Source organism: Prionailurus viverrinus, chromosome A1 (genome assembly GCF_022837055.1).
Source record: "Prionailurus viverrinus isolate Anna chromosome A1, UM_Priviv_1.0, whole genome shotgun sequence".
Lineage (NCBI taxonomy): Eukaryota > Metazoa > Chordata > Mammalia > Carnivora > Felidae > Prionailurus > Prionailurus viverrinus.
Genome location: NC_062561.1, coordinates 182,017,109 through 182,031,081, shown reverse-complemented (window position 1 = coordinate 182,031,081; position 13,973 = coordinate 182,017,109). Strand labels below are relative to the sequence as shown.

The window sequence follows — 13,973 nt, the reverse complement described above, 5'->3', positions numbered from 1 at the left end:
AGCATCTGGAAGATTTTAAACATGATTCCCATTCAGCATCTTGGTAAATGCAACTCATCAGACTTTCCTGAAGTTGTTGAAGCACCAAAGATAAGGAAATAAAGGTGTATCAGACGAGACTCCTTTGTTACAGAGGTGGCAGGGGAGGGAGGGTAGAGAAAGATAAATGGATTCTTATCTGGGTGGAGGAGGGTGTACACAAGATTTTTCAGAGATGAAAACTGTTCTCATCATATTCTTTTAAAAGTGATTTGGAAGAGAAAATGCACCATGAAATCTTTATGTTTGCAAAGATACCAAACCTATGAAGATAAACTGCTCTGTAGGTGGGCAGAGAAGTGACAGATAAGGAGCAAGTACATTTACCAAAAAAAATTCTTCCAGGGTTGTAGGAAGATTATCTCTGAGTTCCTGGTTACAAACCAGAAACTGGCCCTGAGATTAATGTAAACTAATGCCTAAACATAGATGTCCATTGGGTTGCTGAGGAAAGAGAGGAGGGGAAGGGCTGAAGAATGCACAGCATCACTAAGTAGAATCCTAAAAATTAATCAAAAGTGCATTATCACTATTTCAAAAACTATTGTGAGTTCTCAATGGAAATAGTCAATAGTCAATAGCTAACATACCTCAAGAATGACAAAAAGGTTGAGGAAAATTCCAACCTAAAAGATCAAGAAAATGAGAAGGCTGTCATAAAATGTGCTAAAAGCCTCCTCAGAATAGAAAGATGGCAGGTTTCTCAAAGGATTTAAAAAAAAAAAAAAAAAAACATATGTAGGCATAATGAGAACATGGTCCTGTTTACCAAAATCTTGAAACTCAGGGTGACAGGGCATTCCTTGAAGAGGACACCACAGGATAAATAAATAGATGTGTGGACCTGAGAACATATAGAAAAGTTTTCAAGATCTAGATTGGCTCATTCATCCATTCATTTACTAAAAATTGTTCAAACACCAAACATTTGCTGGACATGCTTCCAGAGGGTGGGGATACAGCAGTGGGGAGAACTAAATCTGGGCCTTCAAGGAAAGTGCATGCTGTTGGGTGAAGCAGGTAATAAGCAAGATGATAGCTACTCAAAGCATAAATGTGGAGCAGATGATATGGCAGGGCCTTATATGAATACCATCACTCTACATCCCTCAAAAATCAGTCATTGGAGGTGGAAAGTCCCCAGGCTGCCGCCTTGGCCAAGGTAGGGTATAAAGTAAAAAGCTGATCAAAAAAGTTTTTCTGAGAAATGAGTTTTGAAGGGAGACTGCTTTCAGTCTCCTGAGAAGTCATGCAGAGATCTGAGTTAAGAACTTTCTAGAGGGAAACACAATGTAGAATACCCTGAGATGCAGAGAAGCTTGGCATCTTTGAAGGACAGGGAAAAGTATGGTGGAAGTCTCAAGAACATAACCGGTGGAGGACAGGAAGAGATGAGGTACACCATAATGAGGTGCTATATAGACCTGCATAAGGAGCTGGGTTACTTTTAAGTATAAAGGAGATGGATAGTTTTAAGCAGGAGAGTAGTATGATGTGATCTGTGTTTATAGACAATGGCTGGCTCCTGCATACAGCATGGATGTAAATGGCCAACGTGGAAATAGGGAGACCTATTTGAGGCTGCTGTATGCAGTAAGCCAGGCACAAGGTTTAAGTGGTAACAAGAGGATGGATATCTGTATGTATTATTCCAGGCTGAGAGAAATGAACTGATGATGAATGGGGATTATAGGAAGGACAGGAACCATGGTGAAGCCTCGTTAGGTAAATGGCATGGCACCCAGCCAGATGTCACACACCAGGACTGACAATTGTCCTTGTTGCTGGCAATGTTGGTGGCCCACACATCTCAGCTTCTTCTCTGAGACTGGACTTCAGGTGGGGACTGGTCCCTAGGTTTAACAAGGCCCAGCTCTCTCAGATTACATTGGAACAGCTCTGTAGAGCCATCCCATGACCCAAGACCAAAAACTCTAGAGCACCCCATGAGATTGACCAAGGAATCCTTAAAACATCACAATTTAGCTTCTCTCTATGCCCAGCCTGCTTTCTTCAATCCCTCACACGTGGTGTGCCCAAGAGCCCTTTCTAATAAAACTTCCTGCATGTACATTTCTTTCTCAGAGTCTGCTTTCTGGGGATGGCACCTGGTCAACTGATAGGTGATTACTTCTTTGACCAACAGGGGTGAGACCTGAAAGAGAAGGACACTTTGGAGTGAAAATCAAGAGTTGTGTTCTGGACATGTTAAATTTGAGATTTCTGACTATATCCAAATGTACAATGATAGTAATAATGAGGATGGCTAGAATATTCTGGACAAAAACCAAAACCCTCGAGGCCACCAACCCTTTTTATCACAGAAGACAACTGAATTCCCAATGAGTCTTTTCTGTCTTAATTCTTTTATAAATGGAATGCTTCTAAAGATCTGTCACCCTTTGCTCGAAGAGAAGGCATAGTTTAAGACCCTTTGTATGTGTATTAATATCCAGATTCCATGCCCTCAAAACCTTGCATAGTGTAGTTCTCCCCTTGCCTACCTCTCCTGCCACTCACCCTGTGGAGCACTGGGTTCCAGCCACATGTTCTTCTCTCACTTCTTCAAAAAGTAGAACTTTCCCAATGTAGGACTTTTGTACACGCTGTTTCCTCTGCTAGGAATGCCCTTTCATCACTCCTTGAATCATTAACTCCTTCTTATTCTTAGACCTCTCCTTTTTGATCATGTCCTCAGAGAGGAGTCACCATTCTACAGGAGTCCCACATTTCCTCTTAGTCACTTTTCCTTCATGGCACTTCTCGGTTTGTAATTACTTGATGTACTTGTTGGTTTACCTGGACTTGAGTTTTGTTTATTCCATCTGTCTTTCCGATTAGTAATTCCATAGGAGGATAAGGATTTATTCACCATTTTATCCAAAACATCTGGTACCACATGATACATATTCCATGTTCAGTAATTATTAGTTGACTCATGACTTCCTATTTAATTTTTTTTAATTTTTTTAATGTTTATTCATTTTTTAAGAGAGACTGTGAGTGGGGGAGAGGCAGAGAGAGAGGGAGACACAGAATCTAAAGCAGGCTCCAGGCTCTGAGATGTCAGCACAGAGCCTGACATGCAGCTCGAAGTCATGAACCAGAGATCATGACCTGAGCCGAAGTCTCACGCTGAGCCGACTGAGCCACCCAATCGCCCTGTACCTTCCTATTTTAGATTTTGAATTCTTTAGAAGGAAAAGAGGGAATATGGTATATCTATGTGTTAGAAACCTCCTGTGGGTCAGCCTCTGTGCTCACAGATTGTATTCATTATCTCTTTCAACCCTTCCCATAGGTCTGTAATGCAGATATTGTTATTTACCCAGTTTTTAGAGGAAGCATCTGAGGCTCAGGGAGATTAATTGGCTTTCCCAACCTAATGCAGTTCCTGGTAGAGTTGAGATTTGAGTTCGGATATGCCTGACTCCAAAGCCTATGCATTTCCACTGTTCCACAATTGCTGTGTTCCTTCAGCAGATATCTGTGAGCTCCTACTATAAACAGAGAAAGATACCAGGAAGCAAAAGGTATAGGATCTGCCTTTGGGAAGCTTGTAATATGACTGGAGAGACAAGGCAAACACACAGGACAAATGTAGTAGCATGAAGCAGAATATGATAAAGGGACATGCCCTAAGGTTTCTTCCAGCTCGAATATTCTTTGACTCTCTGAATGGTACAGGCAATAAACTCGATGGGAGAAATCATTGTGCTCGTTGATTGTATCTGATGGCGGGCATTCTTTCTTCATCTACCTCTGGCTGCCTGTGAACACAAATGCAAGTCTATTTGAAATGGCCGTCTCTATACTCCCATATTATAGTGTACGGTGAATTCAAGGTCAAGTTTGAAGTCAGAGTCAGAAGTCTTTGTTTTTTTCCTCTACTGTATCAAGACTTTTACCAATTAACTTGAAAAAAGTCAACAAGTTAACAACTCCAGGGGAAAAAAAAAAAAGACTCCTCATTTCATCCCAAAGACTCTGAAATGGATTTGCTCACAAAACACCAGGTTTCTTTAGTGACCTCCAGAGACCTTGCCTGTCACACTGAGCAGTATATCATTTCATGGGGGAAAAAAGAGAAGTTTTACCATGAAAAATGCTATGTTATATCACAGTGTGACACTATTTAAATATCAAGAGTCGAAGCTTCTATTTAAAAAACGGAAGGCAATAAATTGAGTTGCTAATTATTCCAGCTGTGAGTATTTTTGGTATGACTGCAAATTTTGAAGAGGGCAAAATAGAGGATTTTCCTGTTGTTCATGGCATATGCAAATGTAGTGATGGTCCCCTATGATCTAAAAGGTTCAGGGATCAGAAACCTTGAAAGCCTATTTTTCATTGAATCAAAATTGGTTTGAGTCTAAGCTTAGGGAATCGTGAAATGAAATGGGCTTTTAATTATACTAATTGGGTTACTGGCTTCTTTTTCAAACTTAGGAAGTAGCAATTTTTTAAAAACATTTTTAAAGTTTTATGTTAAAAGCAACAGTTCATTTCTCAACTCAAGCATAAATTCCCAACTGGAAGGAGAGAACAAGCATATTAGTAATATCTTCAGTGCCTTCCCTTCCTAATAAAATTGTTTTGGGGAGTGGGGTGCCTGCAATGTCCCAGTCACAGTGCTAATTAGAATGGCTCATGCATTCAACAAATATTTTAAATAAGCTAGGGCACTGTGCTAGGTCAAGGAGATCTAGTAAATACCAAGATATACATGATTCCTGCCTTCCAGTGATTAGTAGCTACATTTATTGACCATTCACTGGACATCAAATTCGATTTTCAGCATCTCACATGAACAAAATCACCCAATCCCCTAAACAAGCTCATAAAGGTACTAACGTTCCCTCACTTTACAGGTGAGGCCACCTAGAGAGGATAAGTAACTTACCCAGTGTCACACAGTGATAAGAATAGGAGCCAGGGGACACCTGGGTGGCTCAGTTAAGCATCCAAATCTTGATTTTGGCTCAGGTCATTATCTCACAGTCATGAGATCAAGCTCAGCATTAGGCTCTGCCAGACAGTACAGAACCTGCTTGGGATTCTCCTCTCTCTCTCTCTCTCTCTCTCTCTCTCTCTCTTTGCCCCTTACCTGCTTGTCCTCTCCTTCTGTCTCTCTCTCAAAAAAAAAAAAAAAAAAAAAAAAGCCAGGATCTAAATCCTGGCTGTCCAAGTTCAGAATATGCACACTTAATACTGCCTCCTTGATATGATCCTATTCGTGTCAAAAGTAATAAGAAAAAGGAACGTTTAAATGTAGGGAAAGCATCTGACATAAAATGTTTACCAGTCTGTCTCACATGTATATAAAATTTTTCTATTTTTTAATTTATGTATTTGATTTTTTATAATGTGCACATTTTATATTTGCAAACAGGAAAATAAAGACAGAACACTTAAAAATAACTTAGTTTTGCTATTCAAGAAGTGGTTGAACAGTACAGTATCCAATATCATCTTTCTCATTATCTCTCTTGCTTTTTCCATCCCATCATGTATGCTTCTCTCTCTCCCTCTCTCTGTCTCTGTCTCTCAATACCCCATGTCTCTCTCAGGACTCCACCCATTGAGTTTCCCCTCTACCACCATCATTCCTTCTTGTAGTGGAGAGTATAATAGTGATGCAAGAAAGTGTGGTGGTTATTTAACCTCTCTCCAGCTAAATGTTTTATTATAACTCCTGAAAACCTAATTACAGTAACTTTACATGCTACAGTACCCTTTATGGGCTGCCTCTTTATTAAACTTACTCCTTTAGAGACAATAAACCTGATGCTTCAAAGGGCAGAGCCAGGACCAGTAAAATGTGATGAAATCTCCCATTTTCCAGTGCACACCTGATCTCCCTCACTGATCACCCCATCCCCACTCCAGGTGCATCTCTGCTTCTATCCTTTCTCTGGCTTTTTATCAAATTTCAGCAACTGCATGTATGATATTAAAAATCTTTTAGGGATTAATGGGCTGTGTATCAATATTTTCATCCACTACTCTGAATACCTGTGAGTTTATTTACTGGGGAGGTCAATTTTCTCGGTAGAACAACAGTCAACACCTGCTTTCTCTGATAACTAGATCTGCTTTTTTGCACACGGCACTATGTTGAGGCCATTCAATAGTTTTGCTTGATTTCAAGGAGAATGTTTCCTGCAACTGACTTCATGAACAAGAGAGAACTCATCTGTACTGTTAGCCATTAGTTGTGGTGGTTAGCTGAATGGTGCACTGTGAGGAAATAGTGGGAAACAGATTGAGAGAGAGGAGAACAGAGAGGGGTGGGGGTAGGGACAAAAACTTGACCTTTGGAGTTAAGGCAGTGCAATTATCTGTGTAGTGCATTTCTGTTTCAAAGCCTTGCTGGGATTTCCCCCTGGGAATAAAGCCAAACCAATCGAAAATAGGGAGACTGCCTCTGAGGATCCCACTGATTGCAACCTGAAAAATGGTACTTGGTGTTGAGGGATTTTCTATGTTTGTTTGTTTCCTTCTTTAGCAGGGTTTGAGGTTAATGAGTGAGTTTACTTGTGATTGACTCAGAGAAAAAGGAAAAGAAATCTTCTGTTGGAGTCTCAAGTAGTTTAACCAGCTACTACTTCTCAACGCTTCTGTAGATGAGTCAAGCCCCTTCTGTATCATAAGAATAAAATAAAAATTCACAGCATTTTGACTTGATGGGCTCCTTTTTGCATGGATGCTATGCATGAGTTTCTTGTTTGTTAGACTTCTTTTTAAATTTTTCCATGGTCGTTTAATCAGAGAAAACGTATGCCCTTAATTTTCTAAGCCAATTTGAAGCAAAATCCTGGTTTGCCAAGATGCTGCCATGTAAAATGCATGGGAGAATAGCTGTTAGGTATGCTCGCTTTCTCTGTCTCTTTCAGGTTTTTTTTTTAATGGTTTTGTTTTCACATGAGGAAAAGTGACATTTATCAAAAGATAGTTTCAGGTGAAGTGATGATCACTCTATTCTTAAGAACTCACTGGAGTCTAGTGTACAGAGATGAGGACACAGAGCCACAATCCTTCCTTAGCATTACTATTCAATTCCATGGGCATTCTGAGCCCCTAACCTGTGGCAGGAAGGATGCTGGGTGCTACGACTTGAAGCCCTGATAACCACATGGCTAGGAAAGGAAGAAGTGTGTAAGCTCTTCGTTTATTTTTTGTAACACATCAAGGACCGGTTTTCTCTATCCCTTTGAGTGTTAGCAAACTCCAAGGACAGCACTTTGGGGGCCCCTCATTTGCCTTTCCTTTCTGAGGCACAAGTGGCCAATTCTGAGAGCAATTGAGTTGTGCTTGAAAAATGTCAAGTGCATTTGGAAACTACACATTTTTGCTGACGCCTGGAGTCCTGAGCTGAGCTACTTCCATGACCGACCGCTGGGAAGAAGTTCAGTTGTGGCATCACAAATGATTCATCGGAGCATACTGAGCAGGCCCCTGAGGGGGAAAAGCTGTCTTAATAGCCAGTTCAGGGAAAAATCAGGAGAAGTCCCCTAAGCCTTCTTGGTCCTCCCAGTGACCATCTGGCCAGACCATTACCTTGTGGGTCTTGCTTCATTTTATTTATCTTTTTTTTTTTCCCTGCAGCATGTGACAGCAATCCTTGGTGAATCAAAGCTTTCATTTTTTCAACTTGGTGATTATGAAAATTTTCAAACAGACAGAAAAGTTGGGAGAATAGTACAACGTAAGAATAACCATCTGGTTTCAACAATTGCTGTCATTTTGCCACATTTGCCTCATCTATCTGTAAAGAGAGAGACACAGAGATTTTTTGCTGAATCATTTGAAAGTAAGTTGTAGACTTCCTGACACTTTACCCCTAAAGATGTCAGCATTCAAAATTCACATTTAAAAAAGATACATCTACTAACCATCTAGTATGTTCTCTAGATGTATCACATTTAAAAAGATACATCTACTAGCCATCAGACACATTTGAAAGGTGCACAATGGGTAGAAGGGAGTTTCTTAAACTTTAAGATACATTAGAAGCACATAGAGAGCTATTTAACTGATACCTCTCAGACTCTAGCCCTAGGTCTGGATGGAGCCTCGAAAGTTGTACTTTTCTAACACAGCACTCAAGTGATCACAAAGGAGGTATTTATGGGACACAATCTGAAGATCATGTCTTTAGAATCTCTTTTTTTATTTGTTTGCTGAATTTAACTTTCTAAAGATTTGGAGTGTAGCTGTGTTGTGGAGAAACAGGAGCCTACATATCTTTGGTACTTTGGTTTAATAATTTTAAGCACCAGAAACTAGGAAAAAAGCGGCGGGGTGGTGGGGGGGGGGGAAGCAATAACAAAATGAGTTTCATTTAGCTGTGATCATCACAGACACCATGATATCAAAGAGAGCTCTATTCTTCTAGGATTAATGCAGTGCTGAAAAGTATATGGTGTTTTTGTCTTTGTTTTCCTATGGTGAAATGGCCTTGTATATATAAACATAAACATCTGCCTATATGCATATATGCAAACTTGTAAGTCTGGAAAACAGAAGTCAGCATGGCAGAAAGAATCCTAATTTTAAAATTGAAAATGTTCACAGTGCTGTCCTGTTAACATTCATTGTTTTGGCCTCAGAAAGGTTGTAGGTCATTCATTTAACAAAGATTTGTTGAGTAATCACTATGTGCCAGGTTCTATTCTAAATGTTAGGATACGGTGGTAAACAAATTTTACAAAATATCTGTTTACTTTAAACTTCATATTTCCGATCTAATGGTGGAGATAGATAATAAATAACATACAAACACATACATAATTGAGAAAAAGCAGTTATAATAGGATGGAGAATGACAGAGAAGGAAGGTGGGGGGGGGGGGGGGCTGAGAAGATCTCCCTGGGCAAGTGACATGGGAGCAGAGTGGTGAATGATGTGGAGAAACAAGCTGTGCAGGTTATTTCCAGGCAGAGGGGACAGCAGGTGCAAAGGCCCTTAGGTGAAAATGTGTTAGGTGTGATGTGAGGTGGAATATCAAGTGTACCTGATGGAGTGGGAGAGAGGGGCTAAAGTGGCAGAAGATACAACTGGAAAGGCCACTGGAAGGCAGATCATGGCAGAAGGTAGGCCATGGCAAGGACTTCTGATTTCATTTTTAGTATTATTGGAAGCCTTGATTGATTGATTGGGGGGAGGGGGTGGGAGAATAGTGACATGTGACACAATCTGACTTCCTCTTTAGAAAGAAGTGTGGAAAATAGACCGTGTTGTCAAGGAGACAATTTTAGGATCTCAGGAAGGAATCCCATACAAAGAAAATAATAATCCTATCCCTCTATTATTTCTTACAGATGAGTACATTAAAAATAACATTAAAGCAATTTAAACTTCTTAATCTTCCTCTTGTGATTTCTCTCATGTTGCCAAAACATTGTTTCCCATTTACTGATTTTGTCCACAAACATGACTGATACTCAGGTGCCAGGCACTGGGATAAACTATATATATATATATACACACACATATATATATAACTATATATATACTATATATATAACTATATATATAAATAACTGTATATATAACTATATATATAATATAATATATATAGTTTATATATATATTTAGAGTTTATATATATTTATAGTTTATATATATAAATATATATAAACTATATATATATAACTATATATATAAATATATATATTTATAGTTATATATATATAACTATATATATAAACTATATATATATATATACATATACATATACATATACATATACATATACATATACATATATATATACATATATATATACATATATATACATATACACTATATATATACATATATATATACATATATATACATATACACTATATATATATATATATAGTGTATGTAATCTCCAAGTAGATGATAGATGCTTGAGTGCAAAAAGTGATAGAGGATGGGGTGGGGGTGCTTTTGGAATTTGCTTCCAAAATAGGTGTTTGGAAGGTGAGTAGGAGTTGGCTGGGGTGTGATGGGTGGGGAAGCAGAGGAACAGCCATTCCTGAAAGCCTTGTGCATCATTCACAAAGGCATGGCAACATGAACAGGCTGGTTAAGGAAGGAGGTGTCTTTTGGCATGACTGAAGCATAGATTTTGGGAGCTGGAAGCACAGGGATAGAGACAAGGGTAAAAGTTGGGTAGTTGTTGCAAAGAGTGTGGTCCCATATTCAGATTTGGATTTCTTCTTATAGGCTTTGGAGGATCATCAGGGATTTATAAGCCAGAGCACAATGACATTTGTGGTTTGGGGAAAAAGCTAGCAGGAGGATTGAAGGGGAAGGTTGGTGGGAGAAGTTTTCAGAAGTAAACTTGATAGGATTCTTTCACCCATTGTATGGGAGAAGGTGAGGGGAAGGGAGGAGGTGAAAAATGGCTACAGTCTCTCAGGAACCTGGGAATAACAGGATTGCAGGAGGAATCTGAATGGGGAGGAGAAGGTAAAGAGTCCGTGCTTGGCTGTAACTTGTTCAGTACAGCTGTGGGATGTAGAGATAGAGAGATGCCCAGTGTACAAGTGGAATATGAATCTGGACCTCAGGAAGGAAGCTTGTTGGAAATGGAGACCCAGAGACTTGAGTCATATTGGTGATGCCTGAAGCCATGGAAATGGGTAAGATCTCTGTAGGGCTGAGAACTGGTGTTCCCATATTTCTAAATATTTATCAATAACAGCTTGAGATATATTTATATTCCTTGGTTTTAGTTTGATTTCCAGTTTTCACTACCCACTCTTGGAAAGTTGTTCAAGAAGTACATTTGAGCTAGTTCTAAATCAAATTCCAGCATTTTCCCATCCCCCTGGCTTTCTGGTGGGCATATGTTCTAGCTTAATTGTAAGGCAGTGGACTATTATTTAGTGATTTAGAGAACTCTTCAGGTGTTTGTTGGACATTTGTCAGGCTTTAAATTAAAATTCATGTTTCAGGCTCCGTATGTTGCTCTGAGAATTAATAATAAAAGCTACTCATCATGCATTGAGCACTTACTATGTGACACACCCTTGGTTAAGTGCTTTTCCTACATGATCTTGTGTAACCTTTACAACAGTCTACTCTGTGACATGAGGTACCTCTACTGCTCTTACCCCATGTTACAAGTGAGGAGATGGAGGCTTTTAAGAGCAGCATTAGGTACCTTGTGTGAGCTTACTTGTCCAATAATGGCACTGCTGAGATTCCAGTCCAGGTGAACATTGCTGCCAAACACTGCTTCTAAACCCTGCCCACTTGCCACCTCTTCTAGAAGACACTTTTAATCTGGAACATTAAAAGAGTGCTATTGGATAAGGAATACAAAAGTTTATTTATGGAATCCAACCTCTTGCCTTTACTCAGATCATCAAACATACTTATAGTACAAATAAAGTTTAAATATCAGTTGTTTGCTTTAATGTTGGCTATATTAAATAGTTCACTAATCAGACACTCATTTTCTGACATCATTGTCAATCATATCAGTCTTGTGTGATCTTTGTCAAAGATTAAAATACTTTCACGGATTTATCTGGAAGCATCCAAGACACAAATATTTGTAATAACTCTGATCTTGCCTCAGAATCCTACCAGGGTAACTTGCTAAGCCCCATATGCAGGGGGTAGTGTGGTGTAGTAGGTCCAACTGGAGCATTGAGAGCCAGGCAGACTGTAGTTTTAGCCCCGATGACCCTGCTTGCTAACTTCCAGCTTCAGTGTTCTCATTTGTAAAACTATGGTAATAATATAGGGTTGATGTGAGGTTGCATGCAAATAAAACATTTACCATTGTAATTGACACATAGTATGTGGTCACCTACTGAAGACTTGAAAGGAAATACCTGCATAACGTTTTGGAATCTTAGGATCTTAAGTTTACAAAAAAATGAGGAAACTCCATTCATTCATTCAAGCCCCTTGCATGTGGAGCTTTGAGTTGGTTACTGGGAACATAAAAATGAACAAGGTATAAAAGAAGACACAGTCCCAGCTTCCAGCTGCTCAGATTCTAGACACTACTTAATCCATGCTTTGAAGTTCACTATAGATTTCCTGGAAGACAGTCATCATTTTAAATAAGGTGTGGCAAGTCACATTTGAAGTTTATAAATGGCACACACAAGAGAGAAGAATCTGTCAGAGAATTTATGGTCCTTGAAGTGTCCTTGGAGTGACAGTCTCCTGACCCTGAAGAAGGGTTATATTAGGTGTCAACAGTAGACCCCATTACCCTCTTGTCACACCATAGTCCTAGAGACCAAGGGCACCTTGTTTAATTGTCAGGCAAAGATGTTTCCAAAGGAAAAATATCACATGACCTAGAGAGGCAGTCTCAGAACAGGAAGCAAGATGGAGGAGGGTAAACAGCCCAGGAAGAAGGCTCAAGATAGGTAGTTTAGAGTAACACTGAAGAGTACACACTTTAGCATGAGGCAGCGCTCAGGGTTCACATCCTTGGACAGTTGCTTGAATTCTTCCAGCCTGATTTCTCATATCTTAAATATTTTAATATTTAGTTTCTAAGTTGTTGTGACAGTATTATTTCAAGTGTCTTTGAATCTTTATTTTCAGAGAGAGCACACATGTGTGTGCTTGAGCATGGGACAGAGGGCAGGAAGAGAGAGAGAGAGAGAGAGAGAGAGAGAGAGAAAGGATCCCAGGCAGGCTCCATGATACCAGCCCAGAGGCTGATGAGGGGCTTGATCCCATGAACCATGAGATCCTGAGCCAAAATCGAGCGTTGGTTAAACTTAACCAACCTTAACCCAACAAACCAGGCACTCTTCAAGTGCCTTTAAATAGCAGGTTCTAGTACCTGATACTGTTTAGTATCATCATCATCATCATCATCATCATCATCATCATCATCTCCAAGTTACAAACGGTAACTCACTTTCCATATTTGCTTTGAATACTTTTCAGGATTGTTGTGGAAGGTAAAATTTAGATGCATATGGAATGCATAAATGATGTGACTCTATGGAATTAATTTATGTCACTATCAGATGTAATCTTTGCCCCTTTTTCCATGACAAAGTAGAGCAGTTAACTAGGACTGTATAGAGCTAGATAAAGCAGAGTGAAAGAAAAAGCAGGTCTATGTTCTCCAGGAGCCACCCATGTCCATGCTAACTCTTTCTTTTTTCTTGCCAGGCACTTTCTCTTTAAAACCTCCTCGGGAAGCACACCCCTGTTTAGCAGCTCTTCTCCGGGATACCCTTTGACCTCAGGAACCGTTTACACGCCACCACCCCGCCTGCTGCCCCGGAATACCTTCTCCAGGAAGGCCTTCAAGCTGAAGAAGCCCTCCAAATACTGCAGCTGGAAATGTGCCGCCCTGTCCGCCATTGCCGCAGCCCTCCTTTTGGCGATTCTGCTGGCATACTTCATAGGTAAGTCAAGGCAGCCTGCTCCATGACCCTGGCCATGAGGAGGTGGGGCAGAGATTGTGGGCTTATGAATGGAGAAGCCCTCTGTTGTCTGTACAGTTTGCTTATTGGCTCCTGAAAGACATAAAAATGAATGAGGGATGGGAGTGCTTTTTCTCTCCTGAAATGTATTTAAATCTGATGCGTTTCTTTCTCAAGACTCTAATTAACATTTATCAGATGAATTAAGCATGCCTGCTGTATTCTTTCTTGGACATGAGCTGAAAACTGTTGTTCCTGTGAACCCATCCCTCTTTCCTGAAGTTGTCTTCTAGTGTCTTCCATCACTGGATTTTAACCCAGGTCTGTGCTCTAAAATTCATGCAACATGGGTTAATTTCAGCCAAAAACTGAATCGAATAATAGTAACCAGCATGTCTGGGAACATCTTGATTCAAAGGAAAGTTAAATTGCTAGCTTATTTTCAGAGGTGTGGAACAGAAACAGGATTGAGAGGTCAGAGCATCCAACCAGGTCTTTGTGTGGAATCAAGTCACCTAGGCATAG

General features: G+C 39.8%; 1 protein-coding gene across 3 annotated transcripts in view; it reads left to right on the top strand.

Moving 5' to 3' along the window:
- TENM2 (teneurin transmembrane protein 2) overlaps window positions 1–13,973 on the top strand; it is a 944,724-nt gene that overhangs the window by 660,750 nt on the left and 270,001 nt on the right. For all 3 annotated transcript variants that reach the window (XM_047877002.1, XM_047876993.1, XM_047877010.1), the window contains one exon: window positions 13,192–13,430. In XM_047877002.1, coding sequence (XP_047732958.1) covers window positions 13,192–13,430 — 239 coding nt within the window. The remainder of the gene's footprint in view (window positions 1–13,191; window positions 13,431–13,973) is intronic.